The 15,720-nt window shown below is 42.6% G+C and overlaps 1 protein-coding gene across 1 annotated transcript in view; it reads right to left on the minus strand.

Moving 5' to 3' along the window:
- LOC138157734 (caspase recruitment domain-containing protein 8-like) overlaps positions 1 to 15,720 on the minus strand; it is a 57,123-nt gene that overhangs the window by 12,831 nt on the left and 28,572 nt on the right. Inside the window, exons 12-15 of the mRNA XM_069083486.1 lie at positions 9,902 to 10,036; positions 7,046 to 7,184; positions 3,137 to 3,190; positions 2,761 to 2,841 (exon numbers count right to left, since the gene is read on the minus strand). Of these exons, the coding sequence (XP_068939587.1) occupies positions 2,761 to 2,841; positions 3,137 to 3,190; positions 7,046 to 7,184; positions 9,902 to 10,036 (409 nt within the window). The remainder of the gene's footprint in view (positions 1 to 2,760; positions 2,842 to 3,136; positions 3,191 to 7,045; positions 7,185 to 9,901; positions 10,037 to 15,720) is intronic.

Genomic DNA, 15,720 nt, shown 5'->3' on the forward strand with positions numbered 1-15,720 from the left:
TGTGTGTGTGTGTGTGTGTGTGTGTGTGTGTGTGTGTGTGTGTGTGTACTGGATCTCTTCTCTCCCAGTGAGGAACCCCCTCTAGCAATGTGCTCATACCTGCTCTGCAGCTTCTTAAAGACAGCTGCCAGGGGAATGGAGCTGATAAGTGATTTGCCCAGGGCACACCACCAGTATGTGGCATGTGGAACTGGGAGCCCACCAACCAAATCCCTTAATCCAAACCCCTTACTTTACAGATAAAGACAATGAAGCCCAGAGAGGGTCAGTGATTTGTCCAGGGTCACATTGGCAGTGACCACCAAAGCTGGAGTTTGAACCTAAGTGCTCCTATTCCAAATCCAGGGTTCTTCCCACTGAACCAGACTTCCTCAAAGCTGGGTTCAAGACCCAGCTCTTCCACTTTTCATTTGTGTGGTTGAAAGTCTTACCACCTCTGACCCATCAAAATGGGGATAATAATATCCACGCCCTCCCTACCTCACACAGTTGACATGGCGGACAACATACAGAAGGCACTTCCTCTACCACCGACCCAGGGCCCCCCCAAGTCTGCCTCCTCCTCTGGAGAATGCCAGGGTTGCACTGGATAAGTGCCAAGGCCCTTCTGTTCTAAAACACTTATGTCCCCAACCTGGGAGAGCAAATAGAAATCTAAGTTATAATTTAATTTCATCCCTATTTATACCAGTAACTTTTAAATCTTATTTCAGTCCTATTTGTAGTAATTGGGGTAATTTCTAACTTCTAAAACCCCCAAAAGGGGGAGCTAGAATGACTTTCCCTGTGTGAAGTTTTAACAAAAAAAATTTATACAGAAATTAGAGAGAACTGCTTTAGCTGCCTGGTTAACAATTTTTTCCCTAAATACCAGGATTATCCTATTTTTAACTTCTAAGAAACTTTGGGCATCGAGAGCGCTAATTACTGTTAACAGACACTCAGGAATTTAGAGCAGAGCTGTATAACCAGGCCTTCTCAGGCCAGGGGTACATTTTTCAATGAGTTTCTCAAATAGTTTCTCAAACTGTGTTGTACTGTCCCAGGAAGGCTAGTCAACTGGCTGATGAGTTGTTTTAAAAATGTTACTCGTATTTTGAAACCACATTCCCCCCCCCAAAAAAACTTAGTAAGTACCTATTATGTGCAAGACACCCCCACTATGTGCAAGACATGGCTAGATACTGTGGGGTACAGAGGATGCAAAGCTGAATATTTCTATCTTTTTATTTATGGTACCTATATAGGGCCTGCGAGGCACTCTGGAATGATCATGATAGTGATGGTGGTGGCAGTGAGGGTGATGGTGACGTTGGTGGTGGTGATGGTGATGATGATGATGATGATGATGATGGTGATGGTGATGATGATGATGGTGATGGTGATGATGATGGTGATGAAGATGATGATGATGGTGGTGATGAAGATGATGATGATGATAGGCTTAGGGTACGTTAAGGTTTGCAAAGCACTTTCCACATTGATCTCTTGTTTCTCACAACAACCCTGTGAGTTAGTGCTACTATGATTCCCATTTTACAGGTAAGGAAACTGAAGCTGAGAGAGGTTAAGTGACTTGCCCAGGATCACAGAACCAGTGAGTGTCTGAAGCCGGAAATGAACTCAGTTCTTACTGACTTGAGGTCCAGCAATCTATCCACTCTCCCTAGGGGTGTGCTACAGTGAGCTCAGACTGGGAGCTGAACGTTCAGTCTTCAGCGTGAGCATTTACCCCTCAGAAACTGGCAATTGCTACAAATCAGGGCTTGATCTGTTTTGTTGATTGTCGATTTAAGAAAGTGATGGGAAAAATGTAAATAATGCGGATAAACTTAAAAGTCTGTCAAGTGACCATTTGGAAGGATGGGGGTGAGCCAATGGTTAAACATTTCCCAGAATACCACTGCCTAGACCCTTCATGTTTCTTGGAATTATTTGTTAAAATGATAAAAACAAGAAGTCCCTTTTACTCAAGAGACTCAGATGCTAATGAGGAAAAGATGTACACAAGGAAGCATGACACAAAATAAAATCTGGTTAAGTGGGCCGTTAGGTGGCGCCATAATGCACAGAATACCAAGCCTGGAGTCAGGTACACTCACCCTCCCGAGTTCAAATCCAGCCTCACACATTTACTACTGTGTGACACTGGGCAAGTCACTTAACCCTGTCTGCCTCAGTTCCTCATCTGTAAAACTTGCTAGAGAAGGGAATACCAAACCACTCCAGTGTCTTTGCCAAAAAAAAAAAAAACAAATGGGGTCACAGACATGACCAAAAACTGAACAAATGCCATGAAGTGCTTGGGGAGTCCAAACTGGAGAGCTGGGAATGGGGGGGGCTAGAGGGTGAGAGAAGGCTTCCTGAAAGGAACATAGTGGTATCAGGCTTTCAACAGACAAATTCACAGAAGCAGGAGAAGGGCAGAGTTTGCTCAGGATGAGTGAGGGGCTCCGTCTGGCAAGGAGGCAAAGCCTGGTGGGTGCCGTGGTGAAGAAACTGGGGCCATCTTGTGGAGGACCTAGAATCCCAAGCTGAGGAGCTCAGACTTTATTCAGAGTTAGTGGGTGGGGTGGTTGTGAGAGGGATTGGCAGGTTTTGTGCAGGGAGAGAATATGGTCAGATCTATGTTCTAGGAAGGTTACTAAGGCAGAAGTGGGAAAGGGGGACAGAGAGAAATTCCAGGCAACAAGAATTAAGTGATCACTACAGCTGCTGGTGTGAACACAATCACTGAAACTGAACTATTATTGTACACACCTGAAGTATCAATAGGCTTCATTCTTTTCATGTAATTCTCCTCTTCAGGTAAACTGTCGCTTATTTTTCGTCTTCTGTTAACTAAAGAAGAGATAAAACAAATAATCTTTAATTTCTTTGTTTCATCTTCAACCTTCCCTCTCTTCTTCCTCCCAGAATGAAAAAAGAGTCAATATTCAGACAGAAACAAATTACAGAATGATTAGAGAGAAGATATGGGAGGTGCTTCCCCCAGCTCCCAACTCAACACATATTTCAAATACTTTAGTATTAGGGCAGGAGATCAAAAAGTATGGATGATGGCAGAATGGGCATAAGTCTGCTGATCGGGGGTTTTCTCATGCCATGTCCCGCAATGCCAACAGCGGTAACTTACGGTTTGCGTTGTTTTTCTGGAGGTTCTGGTTCTGATCATGCTGGACCCAGTCACCTGTAAAACATTTAAAGATGAATATCTTAGGAAGGGAAATTGAAGATATTTTGGAGAGAAACTGGGGAGCCAGGGGATGCCAGGGCAATGGAAGTAATCATGTGATCCCAAGAGAAAACTAACAATCTGGATTTGATTTGTTCTTACTGGCTTGTAGGCAGGATGTCCAGGAAACCCACCCCTGGATTTCCATCATGGGGTATTATCTCACACACAGCTGGCCTTGGGCTGACTTTCTACAGGAAGCAGTAAGTCATCACTGTGTTCTGCACACAGTGGGCCCTTCAATATCTGCTGAATGGAGCCAAGTGATTGTGAGCATTTCATTCACACTCCCTTCTCCCCCCCCCCAGTCGTTTTCCTCATCTAGCTCTCCATGGACCTCTCCTCGATTTTGGATCTGTTACCCCATAACTTAAGACCGAACTTTCTGGCAAAGCCTCTGGTTCTGATATTTTGTGGAGCTCTGAGTTTGACCTTTGAACTGTCTTGATTCCAAAATGGAATGTTATACTTGGAATACTCTGCCCCCATTTTCTAGGAGTTTATCAATTGTCTCTCATCAGTCTGTCCCGTGCTAACTGCTGGCACAATTCCTGCTACCTTATCTGCTTTCCTGCTGTGGCCTTTTCCTGTAGGGGCAAGGACACCATATGGTCGCTGGCTTTTGGATCTGTAACTAAGAGAGGCAGCAGCTTTTGGAACAGATCTCCCATCAAATTCTTCCTTCCTTGAAGCTTTCCTGAAAACCAGTTCCCTTATCCACAGAAAGTCATAATCCTAAAATTATTTTTGTCTCTCACATGGAACTGGGAAGACTATTCTATTTCAATTCGAGCTTCAAATTAAACCCTTTTCTCTGGGTACATTTGAGAGAAATGCCCTAACAGTTTTGCAAATCTTTATGAATGAGTTGACTTTGGACAAAAATAATGGGATGGAGACTGTTCACATCTCACCATTAAGAAATTTTCTTATCCAGGTCCCTTCTATCCTCACCACCACCCCCCCCCCAAAACTTAAAAGCTATTACCAAGTGAATAAGGAAGGAAATTTCATCATTCTTCTTTGTACTATTGTTATACAGGTCCACAAATATTATTTTCATAGTCATGGCTCTTCAAGATAAATAGTAATTTATTCTAAGACTTATTTACTTATGTAAATCCAGGAATAACAAAGAGAACAATACATTTCTCTGCCTGGTAATTCAGAGCTTTGAAATGTCTTGTTAAGAAAAACTGAAAGGGGCCAGCTAGGTGGCACAGTGAATAGAGCACAGGCCCTGGAGTCAGGAGGACCTGAGTTCAAATTCGGCTTCAAAGACTTAACACAAAAATTAGCCGTGTGACCTTGGGCAAGTCACTTAACCCCAATTGCCCTCCCCCCCAAAAAAAGCAAAAAAATAAAACCCACTTACTAGCCATGTGACCTTGAACAAGTCACTTAACCCCAATTGCCCTGCCTTCCCTGCTCCAAAAAAAAAAAAAAGAAAAACTGAAGGATTGTAAAGAAAGCAAGCCACAATGACGATTGGGCTTTCCTTCAGTTGCGAAGTCCAAAGAGTGGAAAGATAGACCAGTGGCAGGCCCTGTGCTCTGGGCTGCACCTTCATCTGGGTCTCAGGAAGAAATAAAGCTATAGATCTACAACCCTTCCCCACCCCAGATATATACATACAGTTTCTCATCAATCTTAACAAACAACAGCTGTGAAAGTTCCCAGAGATGTGTGTGTTTCTGTGTGTGTGTTATCAATATCTTAATATTCAGAGACAAACAAATTAGAGAAGGATATAAGAGAAGATGTAGTGTTTCCCCACCTGTATGTATGTTTGTACATATGTGTGTGTCTATAAAGAGAGACGGACACATACACGTATGCACTAAGACTTTAGGGACACTCTGTATATATAATGTGCAGAATTAGTCAAATGAGTTATTTGCAAAAAGAGAAGAGAATCACTCATGTACAATATCACTAACCTAAAAGTAGAAATAAATCCCAAATCACAAGCAGTATGGCAGAGTAGAATGAATTCTGACTCTGGAGAGGAAGACCTGAGTCTGAAGTCTTTCCCTCCCTGGGACTCAGTGTCCTCATCTGTAAAACGAAGGGGGCTGGGCTAGCTCTGAACTGTAAGGCCCCCTCTAGCTCTGAACTCTGATGCTATTTGACTTTGAAATGTCTATTTAAAGTAACATTTGGATGTGCCTGGGCCTGATGCTCTGCAATTAGACTTAAAATGATCAAATATTTCCAGTGTTTTATATGACTGTGCAGGTATGTTGTTGTTACAGAGTCACTTCAAGTCCTGTCTGAATTTTCAGGGCCACATTTGGGGTTTTCTTGGAAAAGATTCCAGAATTGTTTGCCATTTCCTTCCCCAGCTCATCTTACAAATAGGGAACTGAGGCAAACAGGGGGAGGTGACTTGCCCAGGGTCACATAGCTAGTAAGAGTCTGAGGCTGGATTTGAACTCATAAAGATGAGCTTCCTGATTCCAAGCCCAGTGTTCTATCAACTAGGCTACCTAGCTGCCCCCAAACATGTACATGTATAATCTATATCAAATTTCTTGCCATCTCAAAGAGGGGGTTGTAGGGAGGGCGAGAATTTGGAGCTCAATTTTTTTTAATGAATGTTGAGATTTTTTGTTTACATGTAATTGAGAAAAAAACAAAAGCCATAATATTTCCACACTGAAGACACAATTAGGTGGTGCTTCTTAAGCAAGAAGGCAGAAGTTACTGTCAATACTTCCTACAGGGACTACCCACCAGCTTCCCTCCCCCAGGAGCTACCTGGAAACAGTAGATAAAGCAAGAAAACTCACAGTGCCCAAACTGGTCCTGACCTGACTCATACATAGGCAAAGTGGCTGTGGAATTGATTGCCTTGGTAGGGGGTAGAACAGCAGTGCCTGATTAACCTCTTCAGGGTGAATCTTTTGAAAGCCCTGGTGTCTCTTGGAAAACCTTCCCCTTAATGTCTGTGTTTGTATTCTCCTGTGCTGTGTGTGTCCCTGGGAAAACCCTGCAAATTCATTTAAGCAGACTAGATGTTATCAGCAAGTGTTCAACTGATCAGCTAATCAAGTATGTGAGCAAACACTATTAATGAAAATAAAAGAAGTCAAAATTCAGAGCCTCCTGCTTATCATCAAGAAGACAGTCTCCACTGTTGTAATCATTTGCCATATGAATTGAAACCTGAAGACTAAGCAGTTAAAAACTAGGTTATTTACTAGGACAAGAAAGTGAGTTTGTCAACTCATTGTCCAGTGTTCTTCATATCACAAAAGGATTTCATACACTCAGGTTTGAAGGAAAGAGTTCTCTAAAGATCAGAACTGGCTGCTTTCTCAAAATCACAGAGTATTTAAAGAATTATAAGGGACCTCGGCGATCATCGAATGCAATCTGTGCAGGTCTAAGAATCTGTTGGATTTCCTCATACAGCCCAATATCTTTTCCAACAGATGCACTCATCTTCAATGCAAACTCCTATTTCTGTCCTCTGGGACTGAGTTCTGATTGCTATGTTTAATGATCAGAATTCTAAATATTACAGGGAGAGGTCACTAAGAGGGACAGAGATAGGGACAGGGCCTATCATTTCACTGGAATAAGGAATTCCCAGGTGAGGAAATTCCCTCTAGAGATGTAAGTCAACACTTTTACTACAACTTACAACCTTAGGGAGCTGCCTAGAACATTGAAAACTGAAGTAACCCTGTGCCCAGGGTCACACAGCCAGTATGTATCAGGGCAGGACTTGAACCTGGGTTAATCCAAGCACTAACTTAATTCAGAATAAACAAATAAACCTTATCCAACATGAGGAACACTCACATTCTCGGAGTTTTGCTTTCCATACAATTTCCTCAGAATCCAGTTCAACCAAAGACAACTTAAACTCCAAAGGTTGCTCCAAAAAGACTTCGATGTAACTTTTCAACTTTAGAAGAGAACCGTCAACAAATTCAATTTCCTTTAAGAGAAAAGAATATTTTTTTAAATAGAACAGTCATTCACAGCAGAACACATCAGCACCAAGAGTACTGTGAAGCAGGAAGAGAAGCTGGAAAACCTGGAGCCAAAAATGCACTTTGGCCAGGAGGGTTGAATTTTAGCAAAGCTGATAATAAATAAAAAAAAAGCAAAGATGTAAGTTCTGGAAGGGCTGTGGAAAGAAAGGCCCATTAACCCAGTGGGTGGAGCTGAGCATTACAGCTGCAACCATTCAGGAAAACAATCTGTTGTCATGAGAGAAAACTGATTGAATTGTCCATATTCCTCTTAGCATGTCACCTTCCCACAAGGGTCCCTGTCCTTTATGTATATCATGGACTCCCCCCCCCCCACTTTGGGAGCCCAAGAAACCCTATGGATTTCTTCTCAGAGTCACATTTTAAAATGTATAAAATAAGATACACAGAAATACAAAGGAAATCGAGTGTCTATTTATGTGTGAAAAAGTGAACTCACAAGAGAACTAAAACCCCTCTGTAACATTGTTTTTGAAATATATTCACCCTTCCTTCCTTCCTTCCTTTCCTTCCTTTCTTTCCTTTCTTTCCTTTCTTTCCTTTCTTTCCTTCTTTCCTTCTTTCCTTCTTTCCTTCTTTCTTTCTTTCTTTCTTTCTTTCTTCCTTCCTTCCTTTCATTTATTGATTTTAAAAAGCAAGATCACAGATGCCATATTAACTAACAATCCCTGTTGCCTTGAGCCAGGGTTGCCATGATGAACCTCTGGAGGAGCTCAAATTTCCTAAGAGTAATGGGTCTAGATCCCCAGGCTTAACCATGTGCTCTGAGAAGATCAAAAAACAGAAGGTTCCATTGCCATTGACCATAATAGTCTAAGTGCTACTTTTTGTGGAAACTAAGCAGGAAACATGGAGTAGGGAATGGCCACACTGTGGAGTAGGAATAAATGGAACAAAAACTTCTTTAAAAAGAAACAAAACTGATGGGGTGCTTGGGATCTATGTCTGTAATATCAGTTTATAAAATCAATTTGTAAAACTAGTCTATACAATCACACTTCCTCCCCCCCCCAGCCTCAGAGCATTCACTCTGCCCCTTCCCCTGCCAGCACTCTGCCCAGCAACAACTCATGAACTGTTTATCTCTGCTTGGAACAATAATGAGCTACACCTATGAATCCTTCACTAAACCATCTAGAAACATTTTAGCTTAGGCAAATGTTATCTCCCCTTAGTAAAGTGGGCAGCTGCACCCATGAATCCTTCAATGCCCTATCTATAGGTTAACTCCTTAGCCAATTATACACATACTGAGTCTCTGTTAGCCTTGGTTCCCAACATCCATCTTGTCAAACATGACACTGATGGGTGGCAGACTAGGCACTTCTCAGTCAGCCCTTGACCACTAGCTGACGTAGTGATGTTTCAGACCTAAAACCACACCTTCAGGTAGCCCCCCCAGCCCACCTCCTTGGGCTATTTCCCAGTGAATTATGGGCAATACACCTGTGCAATTGACATTAAAAGTGCATGTTCCTTTAAGCACTGACCACTCCTTAACTTCTCCCTAATCTCACCCTTACTCACCTAGTTAGCATAATTGACATCTGATTAACTGCCTAGACTCCTTAAAACTATGCCTATGTCTTCTTTAAGTTTGCAGGTTCCCTAAGGACCCTTACCCACTGTAAAGCATAACAATAAACTCTTACAATCCTGACTTCAAGACTGCTTGGGCCTACTGAATTCTTTCTAGACTGAATCGCAGGCATTCTGGTCGTTGATAAGGATCAGAGTTCCTGTATGACCTATTGACTTCCCCCCCATCAAAACCACTTGTAGAAATAAGGCAATGTGGGGCCAGTCTGGGGGGCAAAAAACCTAAGAGAGCAGCTCCCAGGTGATTCTTTGTCAATCAACAGAAGCTCCCAAATGCTTTTCCTCCTCCCTTCCCCAGTCCCTCCTGCCTTTATTACAAGAACCACAGATTGAAAGCTAGAAGTCCAACCTCCTTGTTTTACAGATAAGGCAATTAAGGCTCAGAAAGGTTAAATGACTTAGCATAGGTCCCACACATAGTAAGGGGCAGAGTAGAGATCCAAACCCAGACCCTTTGACTACAAACCCAGCCCTCCTGATACTGGCAAAGGATGCAATAGGCCATGACCCTACCATTTTTTAATCATTTGAAACAAAGTTTTTTAAAGGAATTTGATTGATTTAAACCCTAACTAAACACCCGGCAGGGGGAAGGAGGGCTTTGAGGGTGAGGGGAGAGATATAAAAACTCAGACATGATTTATCCCAAAGGTCAACAAACCCTAAGCCAAAAAGAGTAAGTTAAATCTAAAATTCATTTTCTACATTTTTAAAGTTAGTTCAAGACAATTAGGGATAGTAGTGACAACAAACAACACTGGCTAGCACTTTAAGGATCATAAAACATGCTGTACAAATGTTATCTCATCTGATCCTCAGAACAACTCCAGAAAGCAGCCATCATTATTCCCGTCCTACAGTTGAGGAAACTGAGGCAGGCAGATGACGCACTTTGCCAGGGTCAGACTAGCCAGTAAGTGTCTGAAGCTGGATTTGAACTCAGATCTTCCTGACCCCTAACTGCTCGTTACTTGAAAGACCAGTCATTTACTAGACTCTGAAGTGACCCATTCAGATGGCTCATTTCCGATGCTTTATGGAACACGAAGGTGCCACCCACCTCTGGGGTGATCTCGGCTTCGGGCTCGCTGACCAGGCGGTACCGCTTCCCATTCTCCAGGAGTTTCAGACACACAGGAGGCTTGTCGATCTTCATGAACTTCTTGGAAGAGTGTTTGACTGCTCTGGAGATATCCTAAAGGGGAAAACAGGGATTAACCAGGAATTCATCAGGAATTACCCTGGAGCCCTGGATGAGCATCTAAAGGAAGAACAAAGCCAGCAGCACCTGTTCCCACCAGCCTGGTCCTTAGCAGCCTTTCCTGCCGGAGTGAGGAAGAATGCTGACCTGGAACTCAGGGACAAGGCACAGAATCTCCATGGGGAATCTGCCTCGGAAGCTCCCAGATCCCTCCGGCAGAGACACTACAGTCGTCCTTGAGTGAGCAGGGAAGAATTCCATTCACATGGCCATCATCATTATCATGATCTTACTCCCTCTTTTTTTTTCCAGAAGAATTTAGAGAGAAACACTCTGAGGGCAGGCATTCTAGGGTTTCATCTATCTACCCTTCTCTGGACCACAACAGATCAAATGACCACTTTTTGTAACAAGATAAAAGTGTTGGGATGGAAACTCATCTTTGGCTTGCTTGAAGTATCTTTGGGAGAACTCTAGAGTAGACAGGACAGGAAGGAAGGATCAGGCCTTGATCCCATCCCCCCCATGGCCTTGATTTCTTCCCCTAGGTCTCTGTACTTGAATGAGCATTGGGTAGGATCATTCTGATTCATTTAGACTTGGGATTTAATGCTTGTCCCCCAGTGCAGACCAGTACTGCAACTGATCATCTTAGAGGTAGAACTCTTGCCAGACTATGGCAGGATTTCCATTCTGGCCTTGCTGGCTTACCACTCTGTCTCCTAGGTCATACGGCTTCTCAGCCTGATTAATATTTATTTATTGTGGACTCTCATAATGTCAGGTGCCAGACAGAATAATTCTATTACCTTTATTTCTGGGCTCTGTTTCCACTCAGGAATTGATCTCTTGTTTTGTTTTCCTGTCATACCTAGAAGGGTTTTTTTTCTTGGGGGGGAGGGGGAAGTTCAGTCATTTCAGACATGCCTGACTCTTTGTGACCTCATTTTGGGTATCCTTGGCAAAGATATTGAAATAGTCTGTCATTTCCTTCTCAGGTTCATTTTGCAGATGAAGAAACAAGGGCAAATAGAGTTAAATGACTTGCCCAGGGTCACACAGCTAGTAAATGTCTGAGGTCATATTTGAACTCAGGTCTTCCTGACTCTAGGGCAGGCACTGTATGCATGGTGCCACCCAGCTACCCACCTGGGGGTGGTGGATGAGAATATTATTCCAAGATTACAAATGAGGAAGTGATTCAAGGTCACAGCAGAGCAGCTCTGGAACCAGAGTTAGCACCTAGCCAGGTTTCCTGAGTGCAGAGGTCAGGCCTGCCCTTCCTTCTCTGTCAAACAGGAAAAGGCACCTTAGGACGAAAGAGGCCCAAAACCCACAAATCTTAAAAATAACAGATGAAAGGCACTTCCTTCCTCAGTATATTTTCTTTCTTTAAAAAACTGGACCTCTCATGGGGCCTCTGTTCCTTAACTCAACTTCACCAAAGCTTCCTTTGGCTGGCTATAAAAGATGAATTTCCTTCACTTTTCTTAGTTATTATATGTTATTATATGTTATTAATTATAATATGTTATTAATCCCAAAGTCACAAATTCAGAATTTATGGTAATTCTACCTAGAAAGGCTTGCAGTATATAGACACGTTACTAGAGAAGAAAGATTCCCAGAGTACATCACTATGTAAATAAGGCAGATTTTTGTGACAGCTGAGGCTAGGACAGAAGATAATGATTTGCTGATGATAACCTGATTTAAAGGGGAAAGAAAAGTTTGTAAATGTTTTCTAGAACATTGACCATGTATTTCCTGATTTAACAGGGAAAGAAAAGTTTTTAAATGTTTTCTAGAACATTGACCATGTATTTCCTGATTTAACAGGGAAAGAAAAGTTTGTAAATGTTTTCTAGAACATTGACCATGTATTTGCTGATGACCAGGACTAATTACAATGGGTCAGTGGGACAACTTAGCATTTACTAAGGGTCTACATCAACAAAGCACAGGAGATACCAAGAAAGACAAAAGAAAGAACAGTAACAGGAGCCCAGCCTTCCAGGCCCACTCAGAGGAGGGAGTCCATCTAAGAGGGCTGCTACCAAGGTCAGCAAAGGAACACTTGGGAGTGGTAAATCCAAAGGACTACGTACACTTGAAAATAACAGAACTATGTTCTTTTTTGTTGTTTTTAATAAATACATGCTAATTTATTTTCTTTTTAAAACTGTCATTGCTAACTTTGTTTTGATAGCACCTCATTTTCTTTTTTGGGGGGGGGAGGGGAAGGCAAGGTAATTGGGGTTAAGTGATTTGCCCAAGGTCACACAGGTGGTAAGTGTCAAGTGTCTGAGGCTGAATTTGAACTCAGGTCCTCCTGACTCCAAGGCCGGTGCTCTATTCACTGTGCCACCTAGTGCCCATTTACCAATATATTCCTCCCCTTCCCTTCCCCACTTAACTGCTGCCTGCCTCTGTTTCCTCAACTGTTTAAAAAAAAAACAGAGATAATAACAGCCCCCACCTCCCAGGGGTTGTTGTGAGGATCAAATGATATAATATTTGTGAGGTGATTTGCAAACTTTCAAGTACAATAACTGGCTATTACTATTATTGTTAGAATAAAAAATGTTAGAGCAAAAACAGGGCTCAGCAAGTCTAGTTGATTGCCAAGAGTTAGTTGGAATACTCAGGGTCCTGCACCCTATCTCCCCCTCCCCTTTTGCAAAGCAAAGGAAAGAAGCTGTTCCTCTCTTCTTCAGAGATAAACCTGATGGTCAGAATTACATGGTGCCCAAAGCCCCAATTTTAAGGGAAAACTTCTATAATTCGATCTTTCATTAATCCATATGGTTCCTCATTTCATTCAAACTACTGAGCTTTTAATGGTTTGTATGGCTTTTTAAACAACTTATAATCTTCTAACAAATTTTTAAAAATGTTCTTAACTGATGACTGGGTCATTTGGAGCCTAAATCATCTGGTTGGGAGGAGGCGAGGGTATTTTGCTTTGTTTTTTAAGGCAAATCATTATCTTCTGTCCTAGCCTCAGCTGTCACAAAAAGGAAATTTGGTTTTCAATATGTGATTTAAAAGTTAGAAAGACAAAAACTGCATATGTATCAAGGCTGAGGGATGGACAGGGCTTATGCCGTATGGCCAGGCACACAGTGGCATTTCACACTGTGAACCAGCAAAGAATACAAAGGAGGGAAAGAGATATGGAAAGGTAGGCCCTGGCAGGGCCCAGGAATGGGCCCAGTCATTTCGGAAACAATTTAGAATTATGCTTTAAAAAAAAAAGTATATAAAATGTCCACACCCCTTCAATTGAGAGTTCCCACTGTGACGAACACACATCTAGATGAAAGACAGAAAGAAGTCCCTGCATATAAGAAGATATTCCTAGCAACGCTTTCTGTGGTGGCCGCTGATTGGACAATGGCTAGCTACCCCAAGGAGAACAAATGAATGTAATGGGACCTTCTTGTGCTCTAAGAAATGACAGACACAATGAATACGAAGAAAGAAGGGAAGACTTATGAACTGATACAAAGTGACAGGAGAGGCAGGAACCTGATACCAAGATTCACAGTGACTACAACCATGTAAATAGAAAGAACAGAAGCCACAAAACCATCGAAAGTGAATGCTGGCCCCAAAGAGGAGATGCCACCCCGACTCCTCTGCAGAGCTCAGGGCGCCCACGGGTCTAGAGATGTGCATCTACCATCAGGCTTCTTTCAACAGCGCTGAGCAGTTCTTCTGAATCACTTTTTCCCCTTCTTAACTGCAGTTGTTGTTACAAGGGATGGTTCTATGTGAACCAAGGGGAAATCCTACGTGATAGCAATAAAAATCTATTTCAAAAAAGAAACATGGCCTCAGACACTTGACACACCCTACTGGCTGTGTGACCTTGGGCAGGTCACTTAACCCCAATTGCCTTGCCTTCCCCTCTCCAAAATTAAAAAAAAAAGAAAGAAAAGAAACAATGAATAAGAAGAATTCAGAAAAGCTCAGGAAGATTTGTATGAACTAAGGCAAAGGGAGGTAAACAGAAATAGCAAAAACAATGTATGTGACTTAGAATCATGTAAATGGAAAAAATAAACCAAATGACACTGAATGTTGAGAATGAGGAACCTAGGCCCTGGGAGGAGCTGAACAGAGGTGCATGGAGGAATCTCTCAAATATGCCATTAATAAGAATGTGGTCAGAGCTGCTCAGGCCCCAGGGACCCACAACTAAAGCACTGACTGGAGCTGCTGAAATGTCTTCTTTTTTTTTTTCCCTATTTTTTAATCCTTGTTAGAAGGGATGGTCCAATGAGTAGGAGAAACAGAAAGAATATATTCAGAACTAAAACAACATAAAAAAGACAAAATCTGTTGAACTTTCCTGAGTAAGAGCCTGGCACAGGGCATTCCCACATCGGCAGCTTTCAAGAAATACTGGCTGCCCTGAATTATTTACAGGACACTGCAGCTCGTCTTTTCTGTTTCCATTCTCCCCATTTATGTACCCACTTATCAGAATAGCATCAACAAGGCTAACAGTCAATTCCAGTCTGGGAGGGGCCCCCTTTCCACACTGCTCCCAACAGGCAACAGCTCTCGTGGGCTCACTCCCCCCGCTCTACTGTGGTGGCAGACAGGAAGGCCCCTGTATCTTCCCTTTGTCAATACAAGCCCCCAATTCAGTGTGAACTGAAAGGAGATGGGCAGTCTCACATCTAAGCTCCGTGTTTGTCTTTTCATTACCCCAGCCTTTATCCAAAGACAGTGAAAAGACAGAACCCGTCCTGTCTCAGACTCTGGGATCCAACAATAAACAGACTAGAAAGTCTGCCTCCCACCCCTGGAATAAACCAAATTGCCCCCAAGCCACTGGCTGACTCCTCATGAAGTCAGTATGACTGTTTTTTGCTATCTTTAAGTTAATATTAGTAACTATCTTTAATTTCTAAATATAAGAAGTGCCTGGTATTCAGAAGTCTGCCTGCCCCATAGCAGCTCCCTCCCTTCACTCTAATAACTATTGAGTCATTTTTCAATTGTGTCTGACTGTTTGTAACCCTATGTGGGGTTTTCTTGGCAAAGATACTGGGGTGCTTTACCATTTCCTTCTCCAGCTCATTTTACAGATGAACTAAGGCCAACAGGGTTAGGTGACTTGTCCAGGGTCACATAGCTAGTAAGTGTCTGAGGCTGGATTTGAACTCTATCCACTGCGCCACCTCGCTGCCCTCAGTATAATAACAGCCAACATTTATTTAGTGTTTTAAGGTTTAAAAAGCACTTTCCACATTAGCTCATTTGAACCTCACCACAACTCTGTGAGGCAGGTGACATTATTATCCTTATTTTACAGATGAGGAAATTGAGGCTGAGAAACGTTAAGACAATTGCAAGTATCAGAGATGTGATTTGAATTCAGGTCTCCCTGATGACAAGGACACTAACCACTGCACCATCTGGCCACCTCTATGTCAGCCAATGCTTCTGCTTGTGTTGGCTTGCAGTTATGGACAAAACCCAGCCCAAAGCATGGCTTCCCTTCCACAATGTATTCTCACCCAGCACCCTGGAAGCCCAGACCAGTATTACCCTGTAGAATGCCTTATTCTCTACACCAAGCCCTGCCTTGGAGGGTAGTGCTTGATAGGTATTTCTTGAAAATATCCTGCCTGCTGCTGCTGCCTTGGAAAAGAAAGTGGCGG

Source organism: Petaurus breviceps, unplaced genomic scaffold (assembly GCF_028583685.1).
Source record: "Petaurus breviceps papuanus isolate PSGF00001 unplaced genomic scaffold, PetGlider_PUasm1.0 173, whole genome shotgun sequence".
Classification (NCBI taxonomy): domain Eukaryota; kingdom Metazoa; phylum Chordata; class Mammalia; order Diprotodontia; family Petauridae; genus Petaurus; species Petaurus breviceps.